Source organism: Drosophila tropicalis, unplaced genomic scaffold (genome assembly GCF_018151085.1).
Source record: "Drosophila tropicalis isolate 14030-0801.00 unplaced genomic scaffold, ASM1815108v1 contig_593, whole genome shotgun sequence".
Classification (NCBI taxonomy): Eukaryota; Metazoa; Arthropoda; class Insecta; order Diptera; family Drosophilidae; genus Drosophila; species Drosophila tropicalis.
In genome coordinates, this window is record NW_027173070.1 from 19,457,542 (window position 1) to 19,485,382 (window position 27,841).

Consider the following 27,841-nt stretch of genomic DNA (forward strand, 5'->3'; position numbering starts at 1 on the left):
TTACAGGAAACTCCAACTGACATTATGACTATACTGCAGGCAGCAGATGCAGAATTTGAGGATGATCTGGACTCCATCTCCAATACGTCACTGACCCCAACGCCCACTCCGGTACCGACTACTCCACCAATTAGTGCCAGCAAAAAACAGAAATCCGGCGGGAATGCAGTGGAAGAGTAAATTTATTTTATATGAGAGAGCAATTGTTATTCCAATTGTTTCGCCACTTTCTCATTTCAAAGCAAGCACATGATTTTTGTTTTTGTTTTGTTACGCAGTTGTCCAATTGAATTGGCGGCGTCAATGTTTCGTTTAGCTTTTCTGAAACAAGCCATTTACTCCAGTTAATAATACCGGCCCTCATTTTGGATGAGGGGCAGCATTAATAAAACGGAGTACGCATGCATTTTTTTTTAAAGAACTACTTATATGTAACATTGCTACTCCAGATACATTTTCTGTATAAGATAATATCAATAGGATTTTATATACATATTTACATACATATATAAATATATATATTTCTATATACATAATTAAATTGATGTAAAGCCAAACTAACTGGTAAATATATAAAATGTTTGATACATTTACACGCCCACAAGAATCTAATACAGAGCAGCAAAAACATAAAACTAAAACATATTTGAGTTTTCTCAATAGCCGCCTAAAATCACAATGTTATACAAATTCTACTCCAATTTTTAACAAATATACACGCATACATACATATATGAATATACACAGATTGGGCCTAGTATTATGATGTAACTCTGGATGAAAGTGCTTTCCATATACAAATCTACATATATATGCCAATATATTAAAAGTATTCTCGGACACACACATATTTTTCTTCAGCCTACTAATGTTTCAACAAAACAAAAGAGAGAAATGTTTTAAGCTGTGTATCCACACTTAAATTTGTATGACAAACAAAGCAGTTTCGTCAAACATGTCAAAGATAAAACCGGTTATATTTTCGTCAAACACGCACTTCAACAACAAAAATTACTGCAAACAACACTATCCACGTTCAAAATTTGCCTCAAACACAACACGTTTCTCATACAAATTTGAGTGTGGTTACACAGCTTTACAAAGCAAATTTAAATTATATCAATGCCGAAAGTGTAAATGTGAATACTCAAACTTTTTTTTTAGCGATAAATGTATTTCCAATTCAACGGAGGTCCAACACTTGCCTTTAAAAGAACATGATAAGATGTTGTTTTACAAAACAAAACAAAAAAAACGTGACTAACTTCCTATTTTAAATTAAAAACATGCAGTGCACTTTTGAGCGAAGCTTTTATATCAATATTAACCTAGAACTGAATATTCAACAGTAGACATATGTATAAATAATATAATCTTATATATATATACCTATATTTACATACATATATAATTATATACATATATATATGCAAACATTGTTTGTGAAAAGGGCTTCGAAGTCCACTTAGGTGACGTCAATTTTGTAACGAATAACGGAAAGCAGAACAATTTAATCTTACAATTAGTATGATGTACGCAAATGAAATATTAAATTTAATTAGGGGTTAATTGACGGTAATTGAAATTAGTTCATTTCCAAATGACTTGGTTAAAACAACAAGTCCTCGTGTATATTTTTCGATGGATTGTATTGTATTTTCAGTTGAAAGTAAATAAATAATAACGTATTAACTACTATAAGCGTACCTGTTTTCAAATTATGGCTAACAACCGAAATCAGTAACAAAATATTGGTCATTTAATAAAATAAACTTTTTGTCCTTAATCAAGAATGGCAATTCAAATAAACTACTTCATTGGTGCAGCTACATATCTCCATTTTTCAAAGGAATACAATTACTTTTGGTTATGAAGTACCGACTTTTTAAAGAAAATATTATACATTTGTGTATTACACGGTGGATGGCCATGTTCTTTGGATGTAAATGGAGTCTCGTGTTAATTGAATACCAAAGTTTGCTTGGTACTACCTAATTCCAATAACCTTGACAGAAATAAATGAGAAAATTTCAAACGATAGATTCGTTATATCCCGGCAAGTTCGAAAATAAGCAATTCACATGGCCTTTCCAACACTAATCGAAGTGAAACGGTCACACTGACTGAAATTGTTTGGGCGTTGAGTGTGACCAGACTGCTGATTATTTCATTCCAATTCCACTTATAGCTTAAATATGAAGATACAGTCATAATTGGAAAAGAAAAAACAGAGTGTATTCTCGAGTTACTGGAAAAAGATTTGTACGTACAATTTTTTACCCAACCCTTCAGGACCAAATTCTCACGATATTTGACAGTTGTCTCTTAATTAATAAATGGACAGACCTATTGGATTAATTTCGTTGCATCTACTTTTGTTATGCAAACCAATAAGCATATTTATAACACTCGTAGCATTAAAATAAGTACATATATTAATTAAATGAAGATTAAAAAACATTTCAAGCATTATTAAACATGCAGCTCGTTCTCCATTTCATCGTTCCTAACACACGATAAATGTCGACTTTGTTTCATTGATAGATTATGGACTTTGTGCCAATATCGATAACAAATGTAGACGACGATGTGAGTGAGAGATTAACACACTTATAATTCAGGAAAGAAATATTAATGAAACAATAATAAAAGCGTGTGTGAAATGTAAGTTTTTTTATTGTTCTGCACATAATTTACAAATACTACAAATACAATTGAATAGTGGTCTCCGTTATTCAAAAGATAAAAAGTGCAGAAGAATTTCAAAGAGCATACATACATACATTTATGTACATATACGCATAGTATGTACATACGTGCAAAATAAAAATGGGGTTCTCGTTCTGGCTTGGCGTGTTGTGTGCATTATCGTTTAACTCATATCGGAAGTGCATACATATGTATATACCTATAGTTTTGTGTTTGTGTAAATTATTTTTTTTTCTTGTTCTGTGTACTTATTATGTATGTTTTACAACATCCCAAATTGTACTCGGTGTCTACATTGTATGTACATTGTCGCCTTGTTATATATGTATCTCATAATTTGCGGCGCTCATATACTAAAACTTCCCTTAGTCATAGAAGCGAAACGTACACCTTTAATTAGAGTCGCGTTGAGGCCGCTGCATTCAGTTACATTACGTTAAAGGCTCCAGTCGCGGACTCCATTTTAGCAGTTGTTTTTAACTAACTAGTAATGTTAACTTAAGCATTTTAAATGATCTGTTGTCTTTACTTCTTTAGCCAATTAGCGGTTAAACCGGCAGACAAAGTATTTCAATTTGGCCTGGACATGAAATAATCAATAAAACAACAAAGCCGACAGCTTGCATCTGTTAGTGTCAGTTTCTTAGCCGTTGCATTTTGCGAAAGCCGAAAAACAAACCGTCTACATCTTAGCCGCAAATTTATGGTCCTTTGAAAAATTCTTTCGTCTAATTGTAAGAGATGCTAATGTTGACTCCTATGAAGTGTTAGGGCTACTATTATTAGATCTTAATATTAAATATAAACGGATAACAACCCCAAAGTATAAGGTCGATTAAATACAAATTTTATTTCGAATAATTATCTTTTGCAATATTGGTTTAAACTTAAACCTTATGGATAAATCTCTTTAAGTTCTTGTAATTATTCTTAAAAATTTATTTTCATTATTTGTAGATCTCAATAAACTTCACAATGTCGGTGCACTATAAATTTAAAAGCACACTTCATTTTGATACAATCACGTTTGATGGACTGCATATTTCTGTTGGGGACCTGAAAAGGGAAATTATACAGCAGAAGAAGTTGGGCAAAATTATAGATTTCGATCTCCAAATAACGAACGCCCAAAGTAAAGAAGGTATGTGCATTATTCTGAAAACGTATACATATTAATTTTTATACTAATGTCTGAATTTTCTGAATTTATAGAATATAAAGATGATTCCTTTCTAATACCAAAAAATACTACCCTCATTATATCGCGCATACCAATAGCCCATCCAACAAAAAAAGGCTGGGAACCACCATCTGACAATGCTTTTTCCAGCGCTCCTACCAATAAACAAGATAATTTTAATATGGATCTATCCAAAATGCAGGGAAGTGAAGAGGAAAAAATACAAGCAATGATGATGCAGAGCACTGCGGATTATGATCCCAAAACGTAAGCATCCCTGAATTGTCCAGTTTCAATCGATTTTTTTTATCATATTTGTTGCTTAAAGATATCATCGCATCAAAGGGCAATCACAAGTTGGCGAAGTACCAGCCTCCTATCGTTGTAATAAATGCAAAAAAAGTGGCCACTGGATTAAAAACTGTCCCTATATATTGGGAAAAGAACAGTACGAAGTTAAACGGAATACTGGAATTCCGAGATCGTTTAGAGATAAACCTGATATGTAAGTGTTTCTCACTATATTTTCTTTCTCTGTACTACAACATTGTGTTTCTTGTCTAAAGGGCAATGGATCAAGATTCTTCAAAATTTGTCCTGCCTGTCGAGCAAAATCAAGAGATACCAGAAGATTTAATCTGTGGAATATGCCGGGATATATTTGTTGATGCTGTTATGATACCATGTTGTGGCAGTTCATTTTGCGATGATTGTAAGTATATAAACATAAGTACAAATTTTATTATTTCTTTACTATCGTCTTAGTAAAAGTTGAATACATAATTCTAATTATCGTTTCTGCATTTCTTAGGTGTGCGCACATCGTTGCTAGAGTCTGAAGATAGCGAATGTCCTGATTGCAAGGAAAAGAACTGCTCTCCAGGATCTTTGATCCCAAATCGTTTTTTAAGAAATTCTGTTAACGCTTTTAAAAGTGAAACTGGATATACCCTAAAAACTGGTAAGTCATGAGACAAATTGTTGATATAAGCAGTAAAAACATTCTTAGGTAATGCTTAATTTAATGGTGTTTTCTGAGCTTAATTAATTATTTTTTCCCCTAGATAAAAAAGTCGAAAAACCACCAGTTGAGTCCACCACCACTGTGGTTGCTCAACCTTCAAGCACTGACAAAGTAGAAGCAAAACCAGAGGCAGAATCTTCAAATGTCAATGGAGGCGAGGAGAATGGAAAAAGTGTTCCTTCGGTATCAACAAACAATGTTGATCAGTCACAAAAAGAAAAAGAGAAAGAAAAGAATGATTCGGACTATGAGGATAATATAACAATTAAAATGCCTCAAAAAGTAGAAGATACGACACCAGCCATAGCACCCAAGGTAAGAAGAGTCATTTAGTATTGATTCGTCCAGTAGTTTCATGAGGATAATAGATATATCTTTATGTTGCAATACAACAATTTAGTAAATGTAAATAAAATTTTTGTCACTACAGGTTATACAACCATATATAGGAAGTAAACCATCTGGTGACTCCGTGTCCCATAGACGCGAACAGAACCAAGAATTTATGATGGATCATGATATGAAGCCAAGGCCACCACCAGCCAAATTGGAAGGCGCCAAACATCACGAAAGAAGTCTGCTACCGACACCTGTTGGAATTCATCAAAACTTTCAATGTCATGTTGTGAACGAACCAGAAGATACTCATCGAATTGGCGTCTATAAGCAGTCACCATATATTCAGGCCCCCCGTTTACCACCTTTGCATATGGTAGGACATCAAATGCCTCCATACAACAATGGATATAATAACATGGGTCAACGCCCCCCCATGAAGTAAGTCTGCTATTCTTATTGTAAAAATTATAGATATTGTACAATACTTTTATGAATACCGCAGAATTTTCTTGTATTTTTGATGTTAACATATTTTTCTATTCATTACAGCTTTAATCCCTACCAACCCCAAAATGTACATTCCATACGTCCTCAATTTGAACCTACTGGAAATATAAATATGAACCCAATGCAAAGATTTCAGTCACCAAGCCTGGCGTCGATTTACCAAGGAGTTGCAGCTAAAGTTGGTTCCGGGTAAGCATATATCTAATTCACCTTAATTTATACAATTATCAACAAAAATTTATGTTATACAGTACGCTAAGCTTTACGTGCCATAAATATTTAATTGCTAAGTAATAAAGAAAGATAATGCTATAATGGACAAAAAAAAAAAAAAAAAAAAAACCAGAAACGCCGTCAAAGTGGAAAAAAGTTTTAGCCCTTTTTGTGAAAGAACGTCTTACAATCTTAGCATAGAAAAAAAAGAAGTTATTGATCAAAGAAACTGTTTACTACTGATTGGTCCTATGGGAACTCTATATGATATAGTCGCCCATTCTTGATAAATTTGGCACAGATATATAAAACCGACAAATGTTTAATTTTAGCGTCTAACGTAACTTAGTTATTGACAAAAGTCACTGTTTTCGACCAATCGTTCCTATAGGAGCTATATAATATAGTCACCTTATCTTGATCAAATTTGGCACAGTCGTTTTAAACTCACCAATATTACATTTCATCTATAGCACAGAAAATAACGAAGTTATTGAGAATGGGAGTCATGTATATGATACAGTAGTCCGATCCGCTTTAATCCAAGCCCAAATTTCAACCCTGTAGTTCGAGCGGTCTAGGAGTTTGCGTTCATGGCTTTATTAACTTGTTTAAGAGATGCTTTTTTCTGTGCGTTGCACACTTCTGACCACAATTAAGATACCTTTTTTGCAAGGCTATAATTGTGGTAAATTATATGCCTCTGATATGATCTTTACCCCGGTAAAGAAGATTTTAGTCAGAGCATACAACTCGAATAGGTTCATGAACTTACTTGATCAATAGCTAAGACGGCAAAGTTAGCTATTCGTTAAAATGAGTTGCCTTAATGATCTTTCGGTGGTCGAATCACAATAATAATATGTATAACCTCTAAGTCATATTTCCAATTACGATTTTAATACAACGATTCTACAGCAAGTAACGTTAACAAAAATATGTTACATTTTAAAAATAAAGTAGGAAAACAAATTATCCTTATTATATTTTAAAACAAAAAAAAAAAAAGATGATTTTAATTTAATTTCTTGTTTTAATCAAATGTGTCATATTTTATTGCAGGCTCATTGACGATCCGCTTGAAGCCTTTAACCGAATTATGAAAGAAAAGGAAAGACAAAAGGAAGATCGTCGCCGAACTTCAGATCACCATCGATCCAGATCTCCTGATAGACTGCGTCATCGTTATAAGTCGCCAGCATATGATAAGAATCCACCGAGAGACCTCAATTTTAAGGAAAAACGACCAAGGTCGCGGGATAGGAAGCGTGAATATAGTCATGAAAGAAGACCAGCTCGGGTTATGCGTCATGCGTGCAACGGATCAAAATCGCCTAATGACAAAAACAAGAGGTTACTTAATAAAATTGTTTACACAACCCTTACATATACACATATCATATACTTTTATAATTTATGCTTTCATAAATTAACCAGGACTTCAGAATTAAACAAATTATTTAATATATATACTCATCCAATTCTTGAAACTGGACACAGTAGTAAGCTGCAATCTTTACTACTTTTCCCATATTTTGGGTTTTTGCAAAACCAACGAAAACTTTGCCTTAATATAGATATGGTGATAAATCGGGAATTTTTATTAAATAAAAATGAAATAGGAAGTTTAATAAGTTTTTTTTCGTCCAAAAACCAACAAATTTTCTTTCAGAAAATTTTTTTTAAACCCCTTTTAAAAGCATAATGTTTGATAATATTACATTTTAATATCATTAGATGTCCGTCTGAGCCGTAATAGATTTACTATAAAGTGATTTGGCGTGAATGCACATCTCTTGACTCTTTACAAAATCGTAAAAATATAAACAACTTGTTATTAAGGTGCCATACCAGTGTGTAATTTCTAACAACTTTCTTAAAGGTAAAGAAAGTAAGGAACGTAGGCCCTGCTTTCAGCCATAAATACATATAACGTCTAAAAGAGAAAAGTAATGTTTACTTACATACTGGCAAAAGGAGAATATCTTCGTCTATTGCTGTAATTATAATAATAAATATTGAACTAAAACTTTAAGTAAATCATTAAACTATTTTCGATCATTGTTCGATCTTTCGAACAGCAGACTTAGACATCTTTCCAAAATGATAAAATATTTAAAAGTTTTAAAAATTAATTTGGTGTAGTAGATAGATAGCTTTACCCCGAGCTCATAAAATGGGTTGAATGCTCTTTCATAGCAAAAGTCTCAGTTAAAAAGTTGTCGTCAAAACTTTTTTAGAGTGAACTATTGAAGTACACAAAAAAAGTTTAATGTAACACACTGGTATAGGCCTTTTTTATTGCGGGTAATTCGTAATTAAATCATTTAATATATAAAGGTAATGTGTGTCCGTTTTCCTGTAAGCCAAATGAGCTGATGTCCCTTGACATAGCCGAGCCACGTTCAAATCGTAATACAATAAAATCAGCACAAAAATAAAACTACAAAACAAATTTAATATATTTCCCATTTCTAACTTTTTTTTACTCTTACAGAGAGGATTAATTAACATTGGTTAGATAAAAAATAAAGGAAATTTAATTTCCCTATTTGTCAAAAGCTTCTAACAGAAATAACTAAATTACTTTGAATACATTTCTATTGTGTATTAATAAACTCCAAAAAATTTTAATTTTGACCAAAACTACTTTAACAAATAATGCTGATCGGGAATAAACCGTTAGAAATTTTGTTTGTTTGGGGTTTGCGTTAATAATATAATTATTTTGTATATATTTTTTTATACTAGATCTGGACATCGGCGTTCTCCATCACCAAGGGTCGGATATAAAGCTGATTTTAAAGAAAAACAGCCTCATAACAAGCCATATGGATCAAAAATAGAGCCAGTTGAGCCGCCACCTCCTGGTTTTGAATCTTCACACATAACTGAACATGAACAAGTTTATAAAAAGCAAAATAAAAATAGTCCAGAAGTACCAATAATCAAACATGTACGCGGAAGTCAAAGCATTGAAGATGATATGGTTCCGAGAAAGCGCCACAGGTCTAACAGCAAGAGCAGAGATTCAAAACAAATCGATAATTGTTATCGAAGTCCAACACCACCTCCCAAAGCAGCTTTTATAGATGAATCCTATAAGCATATTTCAAACTCTCCAAAGACACCAGAAAAATTGAAAAATCCATATGTAGATGTAAAAATGCTGTCGAATTCGCCAAAATTGAATCTTGACATTCTAGAGGCATGTAACACAATGGGAAAGGAAAATAAGATCAAACTTAATCTCCAGTTAAAAGAGCGTAAGAAAAAGAAGAAGGACAAATCAGAGCGTAAGAAGAACAAAAAGGATAAGAAAGAGAAGAAAGATAAATCGAAGAAGGGATATTCTCCAGATCCTGAAACAGCTGCACAATGCTCAACCGAACGAGAATCTGCGACATTAAATGTGCTCGGCAAAATAAACTCCAAACCAGATACTGACATAGGTCATGGAGAATTTTCTTCAATTTCTAATGAAATAAACCAAAATATTTCGGAAAGCATGAAGCCTGATCAGCTTAAAAATTATTCGATTTTGGATATTGAGGGACGCGAAGCACATTGCGAAGAGATGAACAAAGCTGCTAAGTTTGACGCTATACAAATGTCAAAATGGGAATTGGAGGACAATAATTTAAGCGTTAATATATCCGATCCTTTTAAAAAACTAACGCATGCGAATGCTGAGGACAATTCTGAAATAACTTCCGATGTTATTCGTAAAGCAGAGAATGCGATATTTGCTAAAGCTATAAATGCAATTAGACCAGTGGAATTTCAAGTTGTAATCAATTCCAAGGGTAGTAGCAAGGACCGTTCTGTTTCGATTAAAGGTGATCCTAAAGATCGTGGACATTCTCCGAAGCGTATAAGTAGTAAATCAGTAAAAGATAGACTTGGTAGTAAAGTTGTTCATGAGAGAAATTATTCACCGGATCGGTCGAGGGGGAAAAGCGGGATGAACGAGAGAAGCGCGATGAGCGTGAGAAGCGGGATGAACGAGAGAAGCGAACTGAGCGAGAGAAGCGTGATGAACGAGAGAAGCGCGATGAACGAGAGAAGCGAGATGATCGAGATCGAAGAGAAGTTTCTGGTAAAAGTGTAGATAACGACGATAGGCACAGATCCAAGTCAGATCACTACGGCAAGAAAAAGGAAACGCATTCAAGGGAGCGAAGTTCGCCTGTAGATAAAAGGCATTCCAGTCAAAGTCGAAGAGCTCGACCATCCGATGACAGCCGGGACCAGGCTTATAACGAAAGTAATAGAAATAATCGCGATTTCAGAGATAGGGCCAAAGGTAAATATGATAAAAAGTCTTCTGAGGATTCGGGTAGAATCGATAATAGAAATCAACAACAACAAGCAGAGGGTCGTAATATATCGTCGGTGGCTGCAAGACCAGATTCAAGGCCACGTCGACGAGATAATCCATTTCGAAAATTTGGTGAGAGAAGCAGCTCATCGAATAATTTGGGCTTGAAATATGATGATGTCTTGCAGCATGAAGATGCGCTTCAATCTAATAATGATTACAATTCTGACGATAAAGCTGACCAAAAGAAGCGCAAGGAGAAGAAACTTAAGAAACGTTTGAAAAGTTCATCAATGGAATCAATAAAAAGCGAAAAGCGCAAAAAACTAAAGAGTAAGAAAAACAGTAAAATATTGAAAAAAACAAAAAAATCTAAAAAATAGCTGACAGATAAATTATAAATGAAGGCTTTCATAACATTGAAATTCATTATGTACAAAAATGTTAATAAATGTATATAAATTTAAAAAAAAAAAAAAAAAAAAAAAAAATAAAAAAAAAACCTTTGAGAAAACAAAAATTACAAACATTTTTGCTTGTCTACTTATTTATTTAGCTTATCTGCTCGAGATAATGCCTAAAGTAACTTTAAAAGTTTACGAAACTGCCAAACCACACACAAGTTTGTAGCTTAAAGACATAGTGGTCTACAAAATCAATTTCCTCAACTTCATTTTGATTTTACTCATTAGTAGGCTAACCTAGTAAGAGCGTACAGCAACAACAAAAAAAGTATTAAAGGTAATATAGAGTACAGTGGTAGCAAAACGAATATGAAGCCTACACATAGCTGAGCTTTAATAGTTATGTAAGAGTAACCCACTTTTCAGAAATCACAATTATCATTTTCACAAAGTCGCTACCAAGTTAGTTGAGTCTTACATCAAAAAAGATAACTTGAAAGAAATATACATAATTTAACTTTAGTTTAAACAGATAAGTTCAGACAACACAATTTTTTGTTGCGGAATCATCTAAATATTTTTCGCCTTAGGCATGGATCTAGGCCGGGTTAGTTGTGGAATCACGAGCCAAAGATAAACCAGTTACGGAGTTCAAAATCGTATCGGCAGTCACCTGCTCTCCCCCTATAGACCGATAGAGTCTCTAAGGTTTAAGTCCCATCTATATTTGGTTTCATCAAAGTAATCAAAACTTTTAGCAGAAAATAAAAACTATTTAAATTTTTAAAAAATAGACCCGGAATACTAATGGATTTGTAATACCTGGAATATAATTTTTATATTTCAATGATTTTTCATAAAATTATTTACAATACGAATTGAGATAATTCATAAATATTTTTTTAATTTCGAAACGACAATATACATACATAGGCAGATCTAGGGCTTTAAAATATGGAAAATTCGTCCCCTAAAGTATGCAATATGCATTATAATATTCATTATCTTCAACAGATTTATAAAATTTTTTTATGTTTTGGAATTTAAAAAGACTTAACGCTGTTTGCTCCGTAGGTTGCTATCTACGCACAGTACATTCCAAAAGTTCTTTTGAGGCTTCAAAAGACGCACTCCTGGGTGCTTATTGCATACTTTAAAAGACAAATTTCCTCCATTTTATTGCCCTAGATCCGCCTACGCAATATGTTAAATTAAGATCTCTGTATTAATGACTTACAAATATTATAAATGGCATATTTATCCGTGAATTTAGAAAATTAAACCTAATAAAATAAAAATAACCAATTATTTAATTATTTTATCATTTCCAATGAAAATATCCAAAGTGATATCATAGTTTTTATACCCTTGCAAAAAGGGTATATTAATTTTGGTCAGAAGTGTGCAACGCATAGAACGAAGCATCTCCGACCATACAAAGTATATATATTCTTGATCAGCACGACGAGACGAGTTCAACTAGCCATGTCCGTCCGTCCGTCCGTCCGTCTGGATCAACGCAAACTCCTCCTAGACCGTAAGAGCTACAGAGCTGAAATTTTGCACGTAGGCTTGTATATACTGCAGGCGTTGTATATCTCGGATTCAGCCGGATCGGACCACTATATCATATAGCTCCCATACAAACCCCAAAGTCACGAACAGTGACTTTTCTCAATAACTTCGTTATTTTCTATGCTATTATCGTGAAACTTAATATTAGAGAGTTTACTACGCCTATAAACGACTATGCCAAATTTGATCAAGATCGGGTGACTATATCATATAGCTCCCATACAAACGGCCAAGTCACGAACAGTGACTTTCTCAATACCTTCGTTATTTTCTGAGCTATTGTCGTGAAACTTAATATTAGAGAGTTTACTACGCCTATAAGCGACTATGCCAAATTTGATCAAGATCAGGTGACTATATCATATAGCTCCCATAGGAACGATTGGTCGAAAACAGTGACTTTTGTAAATAACTTCGTTACTTTTAACGCGATTGCTTTTAAATTAAACATTTCTTAATTTAATATATATGTTAATGACTGTGCCGAATTTGATAAAGACTATATCATATAGCTCCCATAGGAACGATCGGTGGAAAACAGTGACTTTGATCAATATCTTCGTTATTTCTTATGATTGTAGGCCTTTCTTTCTCAAGCTTAAGCCTTTTTAGATAAAACGTTCTTTTACATTGATGGCTAATAGGTAAGGATAGAGCTACCAAAAAAGTTGCAAGGGTATACAAACTTTGACGCGGTCGAAGTTAGCCCCGGCCCTCTGGTTTTAAAATAAAATATAAATAAAAAATTTTAATTTATGTTAAATTTAATTGCATTTAATTAATTACTGCGGGCATTACTGGCCGAAGGGTAATATAACATTTTAAATTAGATTATATAAAAAAAATAAATAGACTCAAAAAAGTTAAACCCTAAAATTTATAACCGTGTTTAAAAACATCTGTCAAACGTAATTATGCTGTAACTTAAATTAATTTTCTAACCATTATTTGCAAGAATTAATTACAAATAAGTTGCAATTTTTAAAACTATCGATCTTTTGGGAGTTTTCTGATATATGTATTTGAAGTCCTCTAGTCTCTCTCTCTGCTACTACCAACATTTGTTTCAAATGCTGCCAGCAGCTGAGCGAGAAAAGTTGCCCAACTCCGCTCCAACAGCTTTAAGCGAGAGAGCAACTTTTGGTAGGGTGTACCAGTTTACAACGTCTGAGAAAGTGAAGAAACCAAGACGCTGACATGAGTTAAATATTTCATTGCTTGGGTAACCCTAGTGGCTTTTGCCATCCACACATAGACACACATACAGTGACCACTTTTACGTTCTTCTGTTACGCTTGCGCATGTGTGCAGCTCTACCTGTGGTACTTGAATGCTTCACCTTTGGTTGCATTAGACAACTAACATGTTTATTTCTTGGTTTCTGTTTCTTTAATCATTTTATCCAATTGTGTATGTATCTCAGTGTTTCAATTTGTGTTCATATTAAAAACTAACTGAAATTAATGAATTCGTGCAACGAAACAGCGAGAAAATTGGACAATCTTTGTTGATTTCTCCACACAAAACTTTTCAATCACCTTGACAAATTTACATACCTGTAACATTACATCAAATACATGCAAACGTGCCAACAAATTATGTGAATGTGTCTACAATTGGAAAATATTAAAAATATAAAAAACAATGACCACTTTTTCATGTTGTATGTGCTATTAGTGAAAGACATATTTTCTCTTGGTAAATGAGAGTGCAACGCGTCTAAGTTTATCAAATACATATTTTATTTGTGCGCCCCCCTCTCCCAGTTTCCTGTATGAAAGTGAATGGCATTCATACATAGATGTACATATGTATGTATGTACATTGCGATGTACAGAAATAACAATTACATATCTTATAAGTACATTGAAATGAAAAATCACGTCATTATACAAAACCAAAGATATGGATTTATTTAATGCCACGAAATCTAAATCTATCTTCATAAATAAATTGGTGCTTGCCATCTCTGTCCCTCCACCCAGAGTGGCGCCACCCAGTGGCCAGTGTTCCATGGTTGCTTCATTCGGTAGCAAAAAAAAAAAATAAAAAAATTTTGCTTTATTGTTATTGTAAGATTTTAATCAAATATGGTACGAAAACATGAATACCAAAAAGAAGGTCAAAATTATAAAGACTTTATAGGGTCTTTAACCATACACAAATATGTGTATGTGTGTGTGTGTGTGTGGGTGTATTTATTACTAACGAGGGTAAAACAATTGGACTTAGTTTTCAATTGGAGTATAATTGAACTTCCGGATCGAAGTTTGTATGCTCTTTTGAAATTCCTTCCTGTTTCTTTATTCAATTCAGATATAAGAGTTTTTTTCCATTAACACAAAGAGATTTCATGATTTCCCATAAGACTTAAATTATTATAAATTAAAATGTCAAAACAAAAAAAATATCAACAAAATATTCATTTTGTTACAACCTTTACCATTTTAGTGTAAATAAATTCACATATTTTCTGGATTTTTTGCTTGAAACATGTTGCGATATCTGTTAACTTTTATTCTTCTCAAAAGTGGTAAGTAAATTTAAATTTAAAATTAAAACAAATAATAACTAATACAAAAAAGTGTTACCTAAAAGTGTTAAAGGGACAAACTATACATTTTTAAGGAATTTGGCAGAGCTATACTTAGCTTATTATTTGAATTAATATTATAAATAGTTTTAATTAATAAACTGGTTAAAAAAAATTAATTAAAATATTCCCTTAGTCTCTAGTGATCGCTTCTTTCGAAAAAGAACCAGAATGAACTTCGTATTCAATTTAACAAACCTTTTTGACCAAATTTTGTTAAAAGGACTTTAAAGTTTTTAAAAGTGCTTTAAATATAATTCAATTTAAAAGAAGTATGTGATATATTTATCCGATCCAGCTCAATACGAAATATGAATACAAGCCTGTGCTATATAATTGACACTGTAGTTGGAAATGTTTCAAATATTTTACACCAAAATCATTTTTACACAAATAAAGTACAAGCAAAATCAGCTTTAATATAAATAATATCACATTTACATAACATGGATTCCTATTTTATCAGCTTTTTGTGGTGAACCTGCCTTATTGACTCAAACCGTCTATGGATTCCTGGATTTTACAACAACAATCGGGAACACTGTAATGGTGTTCTCCCCTCAAAGTTCTCCTCAACTTGGTAAGTGGCTATTAAATCCAATTAATTGCTTAATATGTTTTAATAGTCTTTTAATAGTTTTGCCATAAACATTTAAGTTGGTTGTTTTTTTTTTTTTTTTAAATAGCACGATCCATTATAAATTAAAATTAATTAAGTCAAGTTTGAGTAATATCGGGGAATTGCTATATAGTATTAGTAGTCATAATTATTTCCGCATTTCATTACAAGAAACACAAAAATAATGGCCTAATGTAATGTGTACTTTGCAGAACTTAACGCTAACAAAAGCAGTAATCATTTAAATATAATTGAAACAAAACCACATCCGAATAAAAAAGATAAAGACAAAGATGGTATTAAGCCCACGCCTCTTAATTCAAATCTAATCAACAATCAACCGAAGACATTTTCATCAAAGTTTCAAAATGTCAGCATATCAAGTTCGCCAATCGAAACCTTTGTGAATATCCCAGAGTATGATCTACTCTCACGCCAGCCCGAAGAATATGCCGAAGAAACGTATCGTGTAATCAATCTAAAATCCAAGGCCGATCCCGATCGGCAGAGGAATTTCCTCTCCAAAAGAGATAATAGCCATGGTCATCCAACAGGGTTCATAACTAAAATAAGTGAAGTATATACAAGTAATGGATTGCCCACGGTACGAGAAACGAGCGTGTTGGGAACATATATATCCGGAAAGTATGCGCAAGTTCTTCAATCGGCTTCCGTAACTAATCCGGAAAGAAAGAGCAAAGTGCGCCCGTCGAATGCCAACCGAGTAACGAAAACTGTAACGCCTTCCATTCAACCGAACAGATCAATTAAAGAAACTTCCTCACAAATACACGGTTTTACCAAAACGCATCGAAAGAGTTCACAGAATAACCGAGAAGCAGCAGAGAAACCAAGGACAAGCTCTAGAAAGTCTTCACGCAACAAGGGGAAAAGGTGAATGCTTTGTCTTAGTATCTACCTTAACTTTTCGAACAGGTGAACTGATATTTCTTTCCATTTCATTTTTAGGCGACATAAGACAACGCAAAACTCTAAAATTACAATAACTCCATCCATAATAGAAACTAATTCTCGTCGTTCGTTCCGTACAAAAACTGCAACAATCTTGGCTGAAGAATCTACAACTCCGAGCCAGAGTACATTTAAACTAAATAGACGTCCTGGAAGATGGCAGTATAAGTCGTCACCAAAACCCAAAGTTAATATTAGAAAGACCTCCAATACTACAGCAACATCGAATACCTCGCAAAACGATACGGCTAAACCGGAGGACGAAATCGCAGAGATTAATGCGGATAGTGAAAATCAAATAAACAAAGTGATTGGTCTTGGACGAGACCTTGAAGCATCTGGTTCTCAGAATGGTGCCGTGGCCAATAATAACAACAATGAGGATGTAAAATCTAAGAACTTTGTACAAACATTGAATGTGGAAATCTCAACACCCCAGAACTTTGTTGACACTTATTACGAAATTGCTACAATTAAAAGTCCCTTTATATTCCAGGTAAATAACGCTTCATGCCTAGTCATACAAATGGGTCTTCCTTGTTAGTCCTAAGACAATTTCAAACATTTCATTTGCAGGCAGGAGTTGTCAAGAAAACTCGATTCATAACTGTTACCTCGACCATAGAGAAAGTTATTAAGGACGACCACACAGAAGCTTACGCCGAAGAAGATGGACCTTTAACTGAGAATATCTTGGAATCGTCTACACAGAGCAGAGAGAAGGCTTTAGACGGAAGTGTGACCACATTGAAACCCCTCTATTGGGCCGATACATTCGAGACGCCCGTTTTGGAAACAATCACAGAATCGTTTTCGATTACTCAAACGAAACTTAAAACCCAGATCTTGCCAATTATTTTCGAAAAAAGTAATGAAACCATAGAGGTAACATTGGTTCAAACCTACGATTATACCAGCCTTATAACCGTCACCCAGACAATTTCACCATTGGGTGATAATTTCAATCCCTCAAAGAATTTCAAAGACTTTGAAGGCAATTTAGATGAAGCTGGCTCTGAGCTGAATTTGGATCTAGAGTTTGGTGACGATGGCAATTTGGATAAATTCGATGATAAAATCAAAGGAAAAAACAAGGTTGATGTTAAAAATATTAACAACTTGACCAACATACAAGTTCAGGACTCAATTCTTAGCCCTGACAAGAATAGTTTGCCATTGGTGAACTTCCTGAGTCAACCAAATAATGTACAAACACTGACACGTCCGGTCTTAAAACTCGAAACTCTTTGGGAGTCCCATGTAGTCCCACTTGTTCGAGGCTCAGACACGATATTGAGGACATTATCGAAATCCGTGGGAGTCGTTGAGAAAACCGAATATGTTACAGAAGTCTCCACAGTGGCCTTACCATCGTTGCCAACATCACAATATCCATTTTCGATAAACCCATTCTACAATCCCCTATTGCCCATTCCGCAGCAACAGTTGATTACATCAACTGAAATCGTACAGACAACCGTAACGGAAACGGGCAGCAAGATTCTAAAGTTAACGTTTGGAGCTAGGACCGCCTACACCACAATTTACTCAACTGGAATTGTTCCGACATCAGTGACAAAGATCATTACGGCTACAGTGCCAATGCAGCACTCCGGATCCGGATTCCCCAATTATTATCCTCCCCCATATCCACCATTCGCTTATGTTGGCTAATACGTTAATAATTTCATATTACTTACTATTATTATTATCGCATACCTTTCACTCTCTTACTCTTTAAGCAAAGGCACCTCGATTCACCACTTTTTGTTTGTGCAATTATACGAAATCCTGGAAATTACTCAAATGGGCATTCAAATGTATCAAAACTAGGATAACACTAACCCAAACATTTTCACAATTTTTGTAAATGATGTTGATTGTAAATAAATAACGTCTAGAATATAAATTTTAGAATTTTAATTTGTTTCCAATAAAATCCTTTGGTATTATAAAATAAAATATCTAACTTGAATCAATATAAGGTGGCAAAGGACTCTTACACTTCCCACTTTCTATAACAAAAGTAAACAGAAAGAAAGTAATAATAAGGTCAAGTATCAGGTGGCAAAAGGCAAATTGAGTGGGTGACACAAACCTCATTATACACATGTGTATATAACCCCTAACAGTCGTCTATAAATATCTCGTACCAACCGACATCGTGTTGTGACAAAATTACGTTTTGGGGCGTTTAAATGTGATTCCAACCTGCCTTAACTACCGGAAAGGCTCTTGATGTTAATTTATTCAGTGAACTAAACAGATTTATATCTACACATACATATGAAGGTACAGGTATTAGGTATATTTTTATTTACTCATTGAACAAACAATCAAAAAAAAAAAAATTCTTTCATATTTATAGTAATATCCATATGATAAATACAATTGAAAAATACATTTTGAATATGTTTGCCAATGTTAAGGAAGATCCCAAATTTGTTGAATTGCAGCAATCAGCAGAGAAATCAATTATTTTCGGATACAATAATTTCCAAAATCGTACTCTCTGATTGTTTGATAGATTTTCTGTATTGAAATTCTCATCGATTTGAAGAACAGAGAAATTATCTTGACTCACGGCATTCCATTTAACATACACATTTGCTTTGGTAGGATTCGAAAATTTGGCAAAATTCGCCCACAAAGTCATAATGATATCGGCAATTTTCTTATCGGTCGATTTCCAATCAATAACATTATTCATATATGGAGTACCCCAGACAAATACTTGATCAAAATATTTGGGCACTCCCACCCAATTTGGTATCTTTTGATAGAGTGCCTTCGATTTGAACTTGAATATATAACTATAAACGTGCTGATCCTTGCTGACTATATCGGCGAATATTTGCATGGGTGTTGTATAGAATTTCTCATTATGTGCATTGATAAGATGTGAATTGGTAACTCCTTGGTCCTCATTAGTTTCAGCTGAGTACATGAAATTGATTGCATCAGATATAAGCTCATAATTCGAGCACCATTCATAGTTCTTGACCATTTTGTGCATGTCATTCATGGCAATATCGCCAAAGAAGTCCTTCAAGTCATTTGCGCTTATCTCAGAGTCGATGTTATCTTTGAAGAGCGTAAGCACTTCTTCCATATCAGTTACTCCAATAATTACAGGTACCTTGTGATAATTTCCTTTTGAAAACAATGTTTCGGGCTGATTTTCGATAAAGGGATACGAAATATTACTTAAGCCGAAATCAACAACTGGACCCCAGTTAACAAGTGGCAGATTATCAGACAAACGCTTCGCATCGATTCTCCTCAGGCACTGCATAAACATGGATGTAGGTCTTCGAGGGCATCCAAAAATGCTCGATATTTGATCTAGGGCACTATCATAGTCGTATGGATATTTAACCGCATTCAAGGGATTTCCCGACATTATGATCGCCTTATGGAAAGCTCCCTTTGACCACTCTCCCGACGTCATGTGCAATCCCACACTAATTGCCCCCGCATCATGGCCCATTAATGTTATGCGATTGGAGTCTCCTCCGAAATAGTTAATATTCTTCTTAATCCAATATAATGCCGCTGATTGATCCATTAATCCATAGTTACCCTGAGCCTCGCCGTCATCGGTCGAAAAGAATCCAAAGATATTCAAGCGATACGAAAAGGTTACGACAATAACTTTTTGTTTAAAAACTAATTGGAATGGCTCCACATCCATGGGACTTCCAGCCGAAAAGTCTCCCGAATGAATCCACACTATAACCGCATATCCGTTTATTTCAGGTAATCCTGAAATTTAATTATTTTATGGAAATGAAAGAAATAATTATTAGCAATTAGTCGATTCATCACCGTTCTTACCATCAGGTACAAACACATTCAGATACAAGCAATTCTCTTCGTATTTTTTGAAACCATCATCAACCGTCTTATCGCCTGATATAATTTCTAGTACTTTATCAGTATGTTGGCTCATGGAAGACATGCCTTTTTGCCAACAACTTGGTCCAAACGATGTTGCATTAAAAATTCCCTTCCACGGTGTAATCTCAATATCGGGTGGCGAAAATCGCGCAGCATGTGCATACCGAATGCCGAGATAAGCTTTGATATTTTTAACACGTTCCATTTTTAAATATGTCCCAGAAACGATTCCATTACCCGGAATATGTATAAACGGAGCATCTACACCAAGCACACATATATACAAAAAATTGCAAAAAATATACGAAAGCAAAATAAACTGTATAAAGAAGTCCATTAGACACTTCATTTTTAGCAAACTTATTCACATGCTTTAATGCTAGAAATTAAACAATATATGTAATATGTATTTAAATTCCCATCGCATGCAAGCTACCTTCTGGTTGCTAAGGTTCAAATGCTAATAAATGTTGTTGCTAGGATTTTGTAACTATGGCAGTGGTTTCTTTATAATACATACATAGTTATAGTTGGGTATTTATTTCACTTGCTCATGCAGATGTGTAAGCTCTAGAGCTCAGTAATCGCCTCTTTACTGATATAAGTTGCCTCAAGTATTCGCACTACCAACAGTTGGTATTTATCCATTTTGAAGTACCTTCGAGTCGAGCAAAAAAATGTACAAATATGTAATTAGGAAGTTTGTATTTCAAAGTTTAAAACGATGTTGAAAAAACTAAAAAATTAGAAATACCCCACAAATAGTAAAACGAATTCAATTAGAATCAATCATCAAAATTTATGATTATATATCTCCTTATAATATCAAAGAATATTTGAAGATGATAATATTTCTATAAGTTTGAAAAAAAAAACATCTTCGATGCAATTTGTCTAGTTAAATTGGACCGTTTAATTATAATAACAAACTCGAAAGGAAATATGGAAACCCATAAATATCGAAACAGGTCCTAAGGCTTAGCTATCGCTATATTGATGACCCTTGAGGTGCCTCATCGTCCATCACTATTAAGAGCTTTCCATCGAGTCTGGCAGCAATCATAAGCCAGTCCAATACCAAATCCCAGTCCCAACCAGATGGGGTAGGTTCGGGGTCGGGTGAAACATAGGGTTATTACCGAACCAATAAGCATTCCACTGCCTCCTTTCATCAGAACGTCCGCGGCGCATTTATCAGCAGCAACAGATTCTTCCTGTTTTGAGGAATTCATTTTGAAAATTTTTAATTCTAATTCAAAAAGGTTTGACAAAAAAAACGTTGTATGTTTTAGGTGAAATCTAAATACTTTAAGTTCAGCACAGAAATGAAGGTCCTGTATTTGAATCCTTAAAAAAAACATAAGGGAAACAACATTTATTTTTAGTTTTATGTCACGCTCTTAAACAAAATTATTTATTCGAGTTAAAATATATGAATATTATTATATTATAGCCTTAAACGATTTTCTAAGTCACGCTCTTAAATTATTTTATAAATGGATCTGACTGCGACCCCACAAAAATATGATTTAAAGACTAAACCACGTTTAATATATTATAACAAAAAGATTTCAATTGAAAAATCTATAAACACAAAACAGAAGCCCCAACAAAACGTTGTTTCTTTTAGTTATTTCTACGCACTTTGAAAAATATTGGACACTTATCTAAGCCATAGTTAATGTACCAGCGCCGATTCCATAGCCAACGCCTTTAGGACCATAATTTCTACCGTAACAGGAGCGACAATATATGTTTCCATCCGGTCCATCATTCAAATTGGTCGAATCCAAGTATCTACGGCACTCTGAACAAAAGAAGCAAATCTTATGCCAAACGTTAAGTTTGCTCTTCATTTGTTCCGCCGCATAAACAGCCAATCCACATCTCGGGCAGCCATTTATAGAACGAGGACCACAAGGATTCTTGCAGTTCAGACTGCAAAAGTATGAAATGAGAATAGTCAAGCCTGGGAAGATATCTAGATGGAATCAGAGACTTACTTGGTAGGCGTATACTCCGGATTGGTAGACACCAAAGTTGGGGTGTGTCCATATCCAAACCCTTTGGGGCCAAATAGTTTAGCGTAACACAACTTGCAGTAAACATTATCATCTGGTCCATCACAAGCTAGCACAGAGTCCAAAGGACGATGACATTTCGCACAATTGAAACATTTCTGGTGCCACATCTTTCCTTTGGACAATTGCAATTCAGCGGCGAAAACTGCGCCACCACAACGGGGACAGCCTTCTCCCTCGGGTGCTTTTATTGTTGTGGTGTCGGGATCCACAAATGGTCGCTCTGCTGTAATATTGTCTTCGCTAATATTACAGGAATGTTAGCAGAAACATATCATCAAATCTTGAATTTCATGGGGAAAGCTAATACCTACTTTAGGCCATCGGTTTGTAGAAAACTAGATCCGCAGGCGAATCCATAGCCATGTGGTCCCCATTTTTTACCATAGCACGTTTTGCAATACACTTCATTATCCGGTCCATCGCAAGCAATGATTGAGTCAAGGGTTTTGGTACAATCACGACACTTGAAACATTTTCTGTGCCATGGTCGACCTTTGGACAAGACTTGTTCCGCTGCAAAAACCACGCCCCCGCATCTGGGACAACCCTCTCCTTTGGGGGCTTGTATTTGCTCGACGTTTATTGGAGAGCTTTTTGGAGCCATATCACTGCAGAAACATTACATTGGAAGAATATATATTTTCGATCAGTACATCTACTACAATTTGAATTTTTAAATCCTCTGATGTGTTAAACTAGTTACCTCTGCCTTTCCGAATCCCTGATATCTGACATTAAGCCCAACGATGACATGCCAAGGTGTCCATATCCTCTTGCTCCAAACTTCTGAGCGTAACAACCTAAAAATTAAATATTCGCTTGCGGGGAGAAATAAAATACAAATGTGTAGACATATTTACCTCGGCAATAAATGTCCTTGTCCGGACCATCACAATGAAGGGTTGAGTCCAACGTTTTGTTGCATTGTACACACTTGAAGCACCTTCGATGATAACCCTAAGTCATAGTGTATTGCATATATTTAAGACATTGATAAAGCCCAAGGTAAGATAACGAAAACACACTCCTATACAATATACCGAAAACAACTATTTCCAAATTCCTTAGACCAAATTAATATACTCAATCCCTTTATTACTACTACAACAATCTAGGTTCCTATTTTAATAGCTTTAGCTCGTATAGTATATTCGGTATTTACACAAACCTACAGAGATTTATCACCCTAATGGATGCATGGTGTACTAACTCCAGCTGCTATCAATCACCCAATCTACTCAAATCTGTCTCTATATATATCATAAACATGTGTACATATAGACGTATATATCTGAACACTTTAATGAGTGCTTACCTTGCCCCTTGCCAGCATTTGTTCGGCTGCGTAAACGTATATACCACACCTAGGACATCCTTTGCCATCAGGAGCCTTTGATGGAACTTTAGGTATGATAACTCTAAATCAAAAATTAAATACATATCATAGAAAAGTTTGAATTAATTACACCAAAACTAATGTTCGTTCCTCAGCTAAGGTTATTGGATTAAAATTTTGATATAATCAAAGTCTTTATAATTAGATCTATAATTGCAGAACACGTACAAATCACAAAATTCCTATTTTGCTCACAGAATATGTTTGCTTAATCATGTATTATTATTAGCACACAACAGCAAATAAATATTCCTATGTATATGTATATATAATAATTTTGACCAGATATTTGCAAAGTTATTATACGTTGGGATATGATACCTTCTTTGTGGGACAAATTCTATATATACATACATATATGAAGACAAACATTACTTTATTCACATGTCTGGACAAAAATTAAAAATTGCCATTTATTTCAGACGGAAAAACATTTTATTTATTAGTTAAATACTTTATGAACTTTTAAATGTTGTCAGAACCGAAAAAAAAAAACACATAATTTGGAGGCAATAAATTTAATAATTTATTTAATTTAATTACCTCCATTTACATATACTAAATGATTACATATTATAGAAAACAATGTTTTATGAAATAAATATGAATTCTGTTGCTAGGGGGAATTATTGATGTCAATATATGTATGTATGTATGTGTGTTTGTATGTGTATAATTACAAAAATAATGTTGAAACTATTTTTTCACCCAATGACTCATTTACTTTCCGCACAAAAATATATTTTGTTTTTAGACCAGTCATTCAATTATATACTTAGAATATGAATAAATAGATTGCTCGAAAACAATTTTAGCCTCAAAAGTTGATTGTTTCAAAAATAGTGTTCATTAAAAAAATTTCCATTCCTTATAAATATCGAAATTTTGACAAAATTACTCTAACTATTCCTTGACGATAGATGAACTCAAAATTTGGCTGTAGTCTTTTTCAAAAATATTTTCTCTTGCATGATCCCATGGGTATGCCCTCATTTCAGAAAATATAAACAATTTCCAAATGAAAAATGAATTTCGAAATTCGTTTCGAATTTCATTTAATATGGGGGCAACAGTTCACACATAATAACATTTGCCCTAAAAATTTTGACATGTCGCAGGTTTTAATGATCAACGAATAAATAATTATGATTAATTGCTTAGTTCTATTATACATTTTATTATTTCGAATTTGCAGTCGGTGGTTAACTTAGATAAATACAAAAATAACATTGCCACATACTACAGATACATATACACAAACAGATATATACATATACATATATATCACGTACAAATGTCTGGGCGGGTGGACATCATCAATAATATATATGAGAATTGTATGTGTGTGTGTGTGTTTTATGTCTATGTATGTTTGTAGAACCAAGATATATAGTAACAAATGGCATTACAGTTGCCCGGTAAACAGATAATCGATCACTTCAGGAACAATCAGTTGCTGAAAGTGTCAAAATGTGTGTACATTTATATTAATCCATATAGTCAAGGGACTCGCTTAATACAGAAGGAGACAAGAATTTGTTAACTTTAATCATGAATGTAATGAAAACAAGGAGAGTTTTTGGTGTTTTGGTGTGTTGTTTTTTTTATTTTTTTTTTTTTTTTTAATATAAATACAAAAATTAGAAAGGGTATCGCTTAAATGAATTCACATATAAGGACTATAAAATATACAGTTTTTAATACAAAAACAAAATTTCCAGATTCAGAGATACACTTGCATACTTCTAAATAAAAAATGCATTATGAATAATCCTTACTCTCTGTTTAAATGAGCACCGGTGTCCATGGATAGGCAACCAGCGCCACCACCGAAACCGTAACCCTTTGGTCCATATTTACGTGCGTGGCAGTTTTTGCAGAACAGTTCCTTTTCGTGCTCTGTGCAATTTGTGGAGTCCAAGGCCTTGTTGCACATACCTAGAGGGTAACAATAAAGCAAATGGGAGGGCACGTTCGTAAAAATAGATTTGGATGCGGGATGTACATACATACATACATATGTATGTACATTTTGAATACATATTATTATATGCATGTAAAATATGTAGGTCATGGTACACATTTGTTTCCTCTAATACTTACTGCACTTGAAGCAAGTTTTGTGGAATTTGTAGCCACCAGCAACGCGTTCCTCGGCGGCGTACACCGACTTTCCGCACGCGGGACACTTTGGTGTTTCTACTGGAACGAAAGGCATGTTTGTATCTGCAAAAAAATAATCTAAAATTAGTTTAATTCCATTTATGTATCTATTGTATGTATGTAATCGGAAATATTTATACATATATGTATACAAGAAGCACGCACATTTCTGTGTACGTATGTGTATATGTACATATATATATTTATTTTTCTGATTATATATCCACTTTATATGTACATATGTATACACATTTACAATTTAGAATAAGGATGCTTGTATATATAGATTCGATTCACGTCTGTATGTATGTATGGGTATTGCTATGTACATACCTTCGGAGGTACTCTTGTGAAGTAGTTCCTGTTCGTCAGAAATGCCGCGGACTAGACTGGAAAGATTCTGTACACAGGTAGTCTATATTTGTGGATGCACACGGCACAACTAAGAAAAGCAGTTTGCGTAATAAAGACAGCACTTTCCGAATATACAATATAATATCAATATTCATCATACAATGCATAGATTTTATACCGTTGACTAATGCATAATCAGCATCAATGTGTACATACATACATATGTATGTATTTACATACATACATAAGTTGATGCAATTTAATGTACATATGTATATTTATTTATATGTATACAGATGTACATATACATATATGCATATATATAGTTACGTTTACTTCTCTATAGCACCAGCATGATTTTTATCGCCCGCAATTAAATTTGGCTCGGTTTATCTGTATATACATATATATATATATGTATGTACGTACATCTGATGTATGCACACATTTGTGCATACGTATATATCTCCGAATATATGTACATACATACATACATATGTATACACAGATACGTAGGCTAGATTTGAGTGGGTGTGAGATAAAAACGCTGAGATATTCTCCTTGCATGGGAACAATTAATTAATTTTTAACAAATTCGAAAAGCGATTTTTGCATTTTAACAAAAGTTAGATAAATATAGCATTAGAACAAGTACTTTATATTTTCATATTTGTAGGTACACTTAATTGATTAAATTTGTATAATTTATTTTCGTTTATTTGTCCACCCTAATTTAAATATATTTACGATGTGCATATGCTTTCAATATCGTACCTAATTATGAATGTAAAAACATACATATGTAAATATGTACATTTATACGCGAATTTAAATACATCATAAAACGATGGAGCATGAAACAAGATAACCCTATCCAAAATTAAAAATTTTAAAATTTAACTGATGAATAGAGATCCATAAATGTTTATTGTATGTATGCAAAATTAATGTTACATATTTTCAACACTCCATCTAAACATTGCTGCGCTTTTGTGCTACGACTCCAAAAGACTGAAAACCAGTTTTAGTATATATTATAACCGGTTATGTACCCATTTGAAACCCAGATTTGTATATGTAGATACAAATGTAGGTAGGCAGATTAATATCTGCATTAGGGTGCCCCTCGAAATTTATTTGAAATCGTAACTGATCCCATAGTAAAGAAATATACCTTTTTAGGGAAAACACAAGTTTTTATACCCTTGCAGAGGGTATTATAAAATTGGTCAGATGTTTGTAACGCACAGAAGGAGACGTTTCCGACCCCATAAAGTATATATACTCTTGATCAGCATGAGAAGCTAAGTCGATAAAGCCATGTCCGTCTGTCCGTCTGACCGTCTGTCCGTCGGTGCGTACGCGTTTTACTCAGCCATCTTAAGAGCTATCGGGATAAAATTTTTTTTGGGAGCTTTTTTTTACCCGGGTGAGATAAAGTATGAAAATCTTTGGGATCGGACTACTATATCATATAACTCTGGAACA

At 33.9% G+C, this 27,841-nt stretch overlaps 6 protein-coding genes across 11 annotated transcripts in view; 3 read left to right on the plus strand and 3 right to left on the minus strand.

Moving 5' to 3' along the window:
• RhoGEF2 (Rho guanine nucleotide exchange factor 2) overlaps window positions 1-1,701 on the plus strand; it is a 30,706-nt gene extending 29,005 nt beyond the window's left edge. For all 5 annotated transcript variants that reach the window (XM_068290895.1, XM_068290897.1, XM_068290896.1 and 2 more), the window contains one exon: window positions 7-1,701. In XM_068290895.1, the coding sequence (XP_068146996.1) occupies window positions 7-180 (174 nt within the window). In that variant the 3' untranslated portion in view covers window positions 181-1,701. The remainder of the gene's footprint in view (window positions 1-6) is intronic.
• An 871-nt stretch (window positions 1,702-2,572) lies between these two features.
• snama (something that sticks like glue) lies at window positions 2,573-10,223 on the plus strand. Its single transcript, XM_068290270.1, has 11 exons — window positions 2,573-2,664; window positions 3,667-3,850; window positions 3,922-4,156; window positions 4,218-4,394; window positions 4,456-4,601; window positions 4,701-4,850; window positions 4,954-5,228; window positions 5,344-5,690; window positions 5,802-5,948; window positions 7,035-7,325; window positions 8,724-10,223. The coding sequence occupies exons 2-11, from the start codon at window positions 3,685-3,687 to the stop codon at window positions 10,081-10,083; spliced, it is 3,294 nt and encodes a 1,097-aa protein (XP_068146371.1). The 5' UTR covers window positions 2,573-2,664; window positions 3,667-3,684; the 3' UTR covers window positions 10,084-10,223.
• A 3,176-nt stretch (window positions 10,224-13,399) lies between these two features.
• LOC137576157 (mucin-3A) lies at window positions 13,400-18,365 on the plus strand. 2 transcript variants are annotated; one of them, XM_068289084.1, is made up of 6 exons: window positions 13,400-13,415; window positions 14,724-14,805; window positions 15,332-15,445; window positions 15,697-16,378; window positions 16,454-16,952; window positions 17,033-18,365. In XM_068289084.1, exons 2-6 carry the CDS (start codon window positions 14,766-14,768, stop codon window positions 18,128-18,130), a joined length of 2,433 nt encoding a protein of 810 aa, XP_068145185.1. In that variant the 5' UTR covers window positions 13,400-13,415; window positions 14,724-14,765; the 3' UTR covers window positions 18,131-18,365. The 2 variants fall into 2 exon arrangements, with proteins under 2 accessions (XP_068145185.1, XP_068145184.1); XM_068289083.1 differs by lacking the exon at window positions 13,400-13,415 and adding an exon at window positions 13,565-13,682.
• Window positions 18,366-18,755: 390 nt separating this feature from the next.
• On the minus strand, window positions 18,756-20,721 carry LOC137576920 (pyrethroid hydrolase Ces2a). Its single transcript, XM_068290260.1, has 2 exons — window positions 20,294-20,721; window positions 18,756-20,221 (listed from the first exon to the last, which is right to left on the minus strand). The coding sequence occupies exons 1-2, from the start codon at window positions 20,703-20,705 to the stop codon at window positions 18,819-18,821; spliced, it is 1,815 nt and encodes a 604-aa protein (XP_068146361.1). The 5' UTR covers window positions 20,706-20,721; the 3' UTR covers window positions 18,756-18,818.
• A 524-nt stretch (window positions 20,722-21,245) lies between these two features.
• On the minus strand, window positions 21,246-21,642 carry LOC137577924 (MICOS complex subunit Mic10). The gene has a single exon (XM_068291519.1). The coding sequence runs from the start codon at window positions 21,586-21,588 to the stop codon at window positions 21,370-21,372; it is 219 nt and encodes a 72-aa protein (XP_068147620.1). The 5' UTR covers window positions 21,589-21,642; the 3' UTR covers window positions 21,246-21,369.
• Window positions 21,643-21,730: 88 nt separating this feature from the next.
• Window positions 21,731-26,467, minus strand: Mlp60A (Muscle LIM protein at 60A). Its single transcript, XM_068288717.1, has 9 exons — window positions 26,333-26,467; window positions 25,940-26,062; window positions 25,615-25,774; window positions 23,756-23,858; window positions 23,301-23,397; window positions 23,144-23,240; window positions 22,752-23,048; window positions 22,360-22,680; window positions 21,731-22,294 (listed from the first exon to the last, which is right to left on the minus strand). Exons 2-9 carry the CDS (start codon window positions 26,052-26,054, stop codon window positions 22,024-22,026), a joined length of 1,461 nt encoding a protein of 486 aa, XP_068144818.1. The 5' UTR covers window positions 26,055-26,062; window positions 26,333-26,467; the 3' UTR covers window positions 21,731-22,023.
• Between the last annotated feature and the right edge of the window lie 1,374 nt (window positions 26,468-27,841).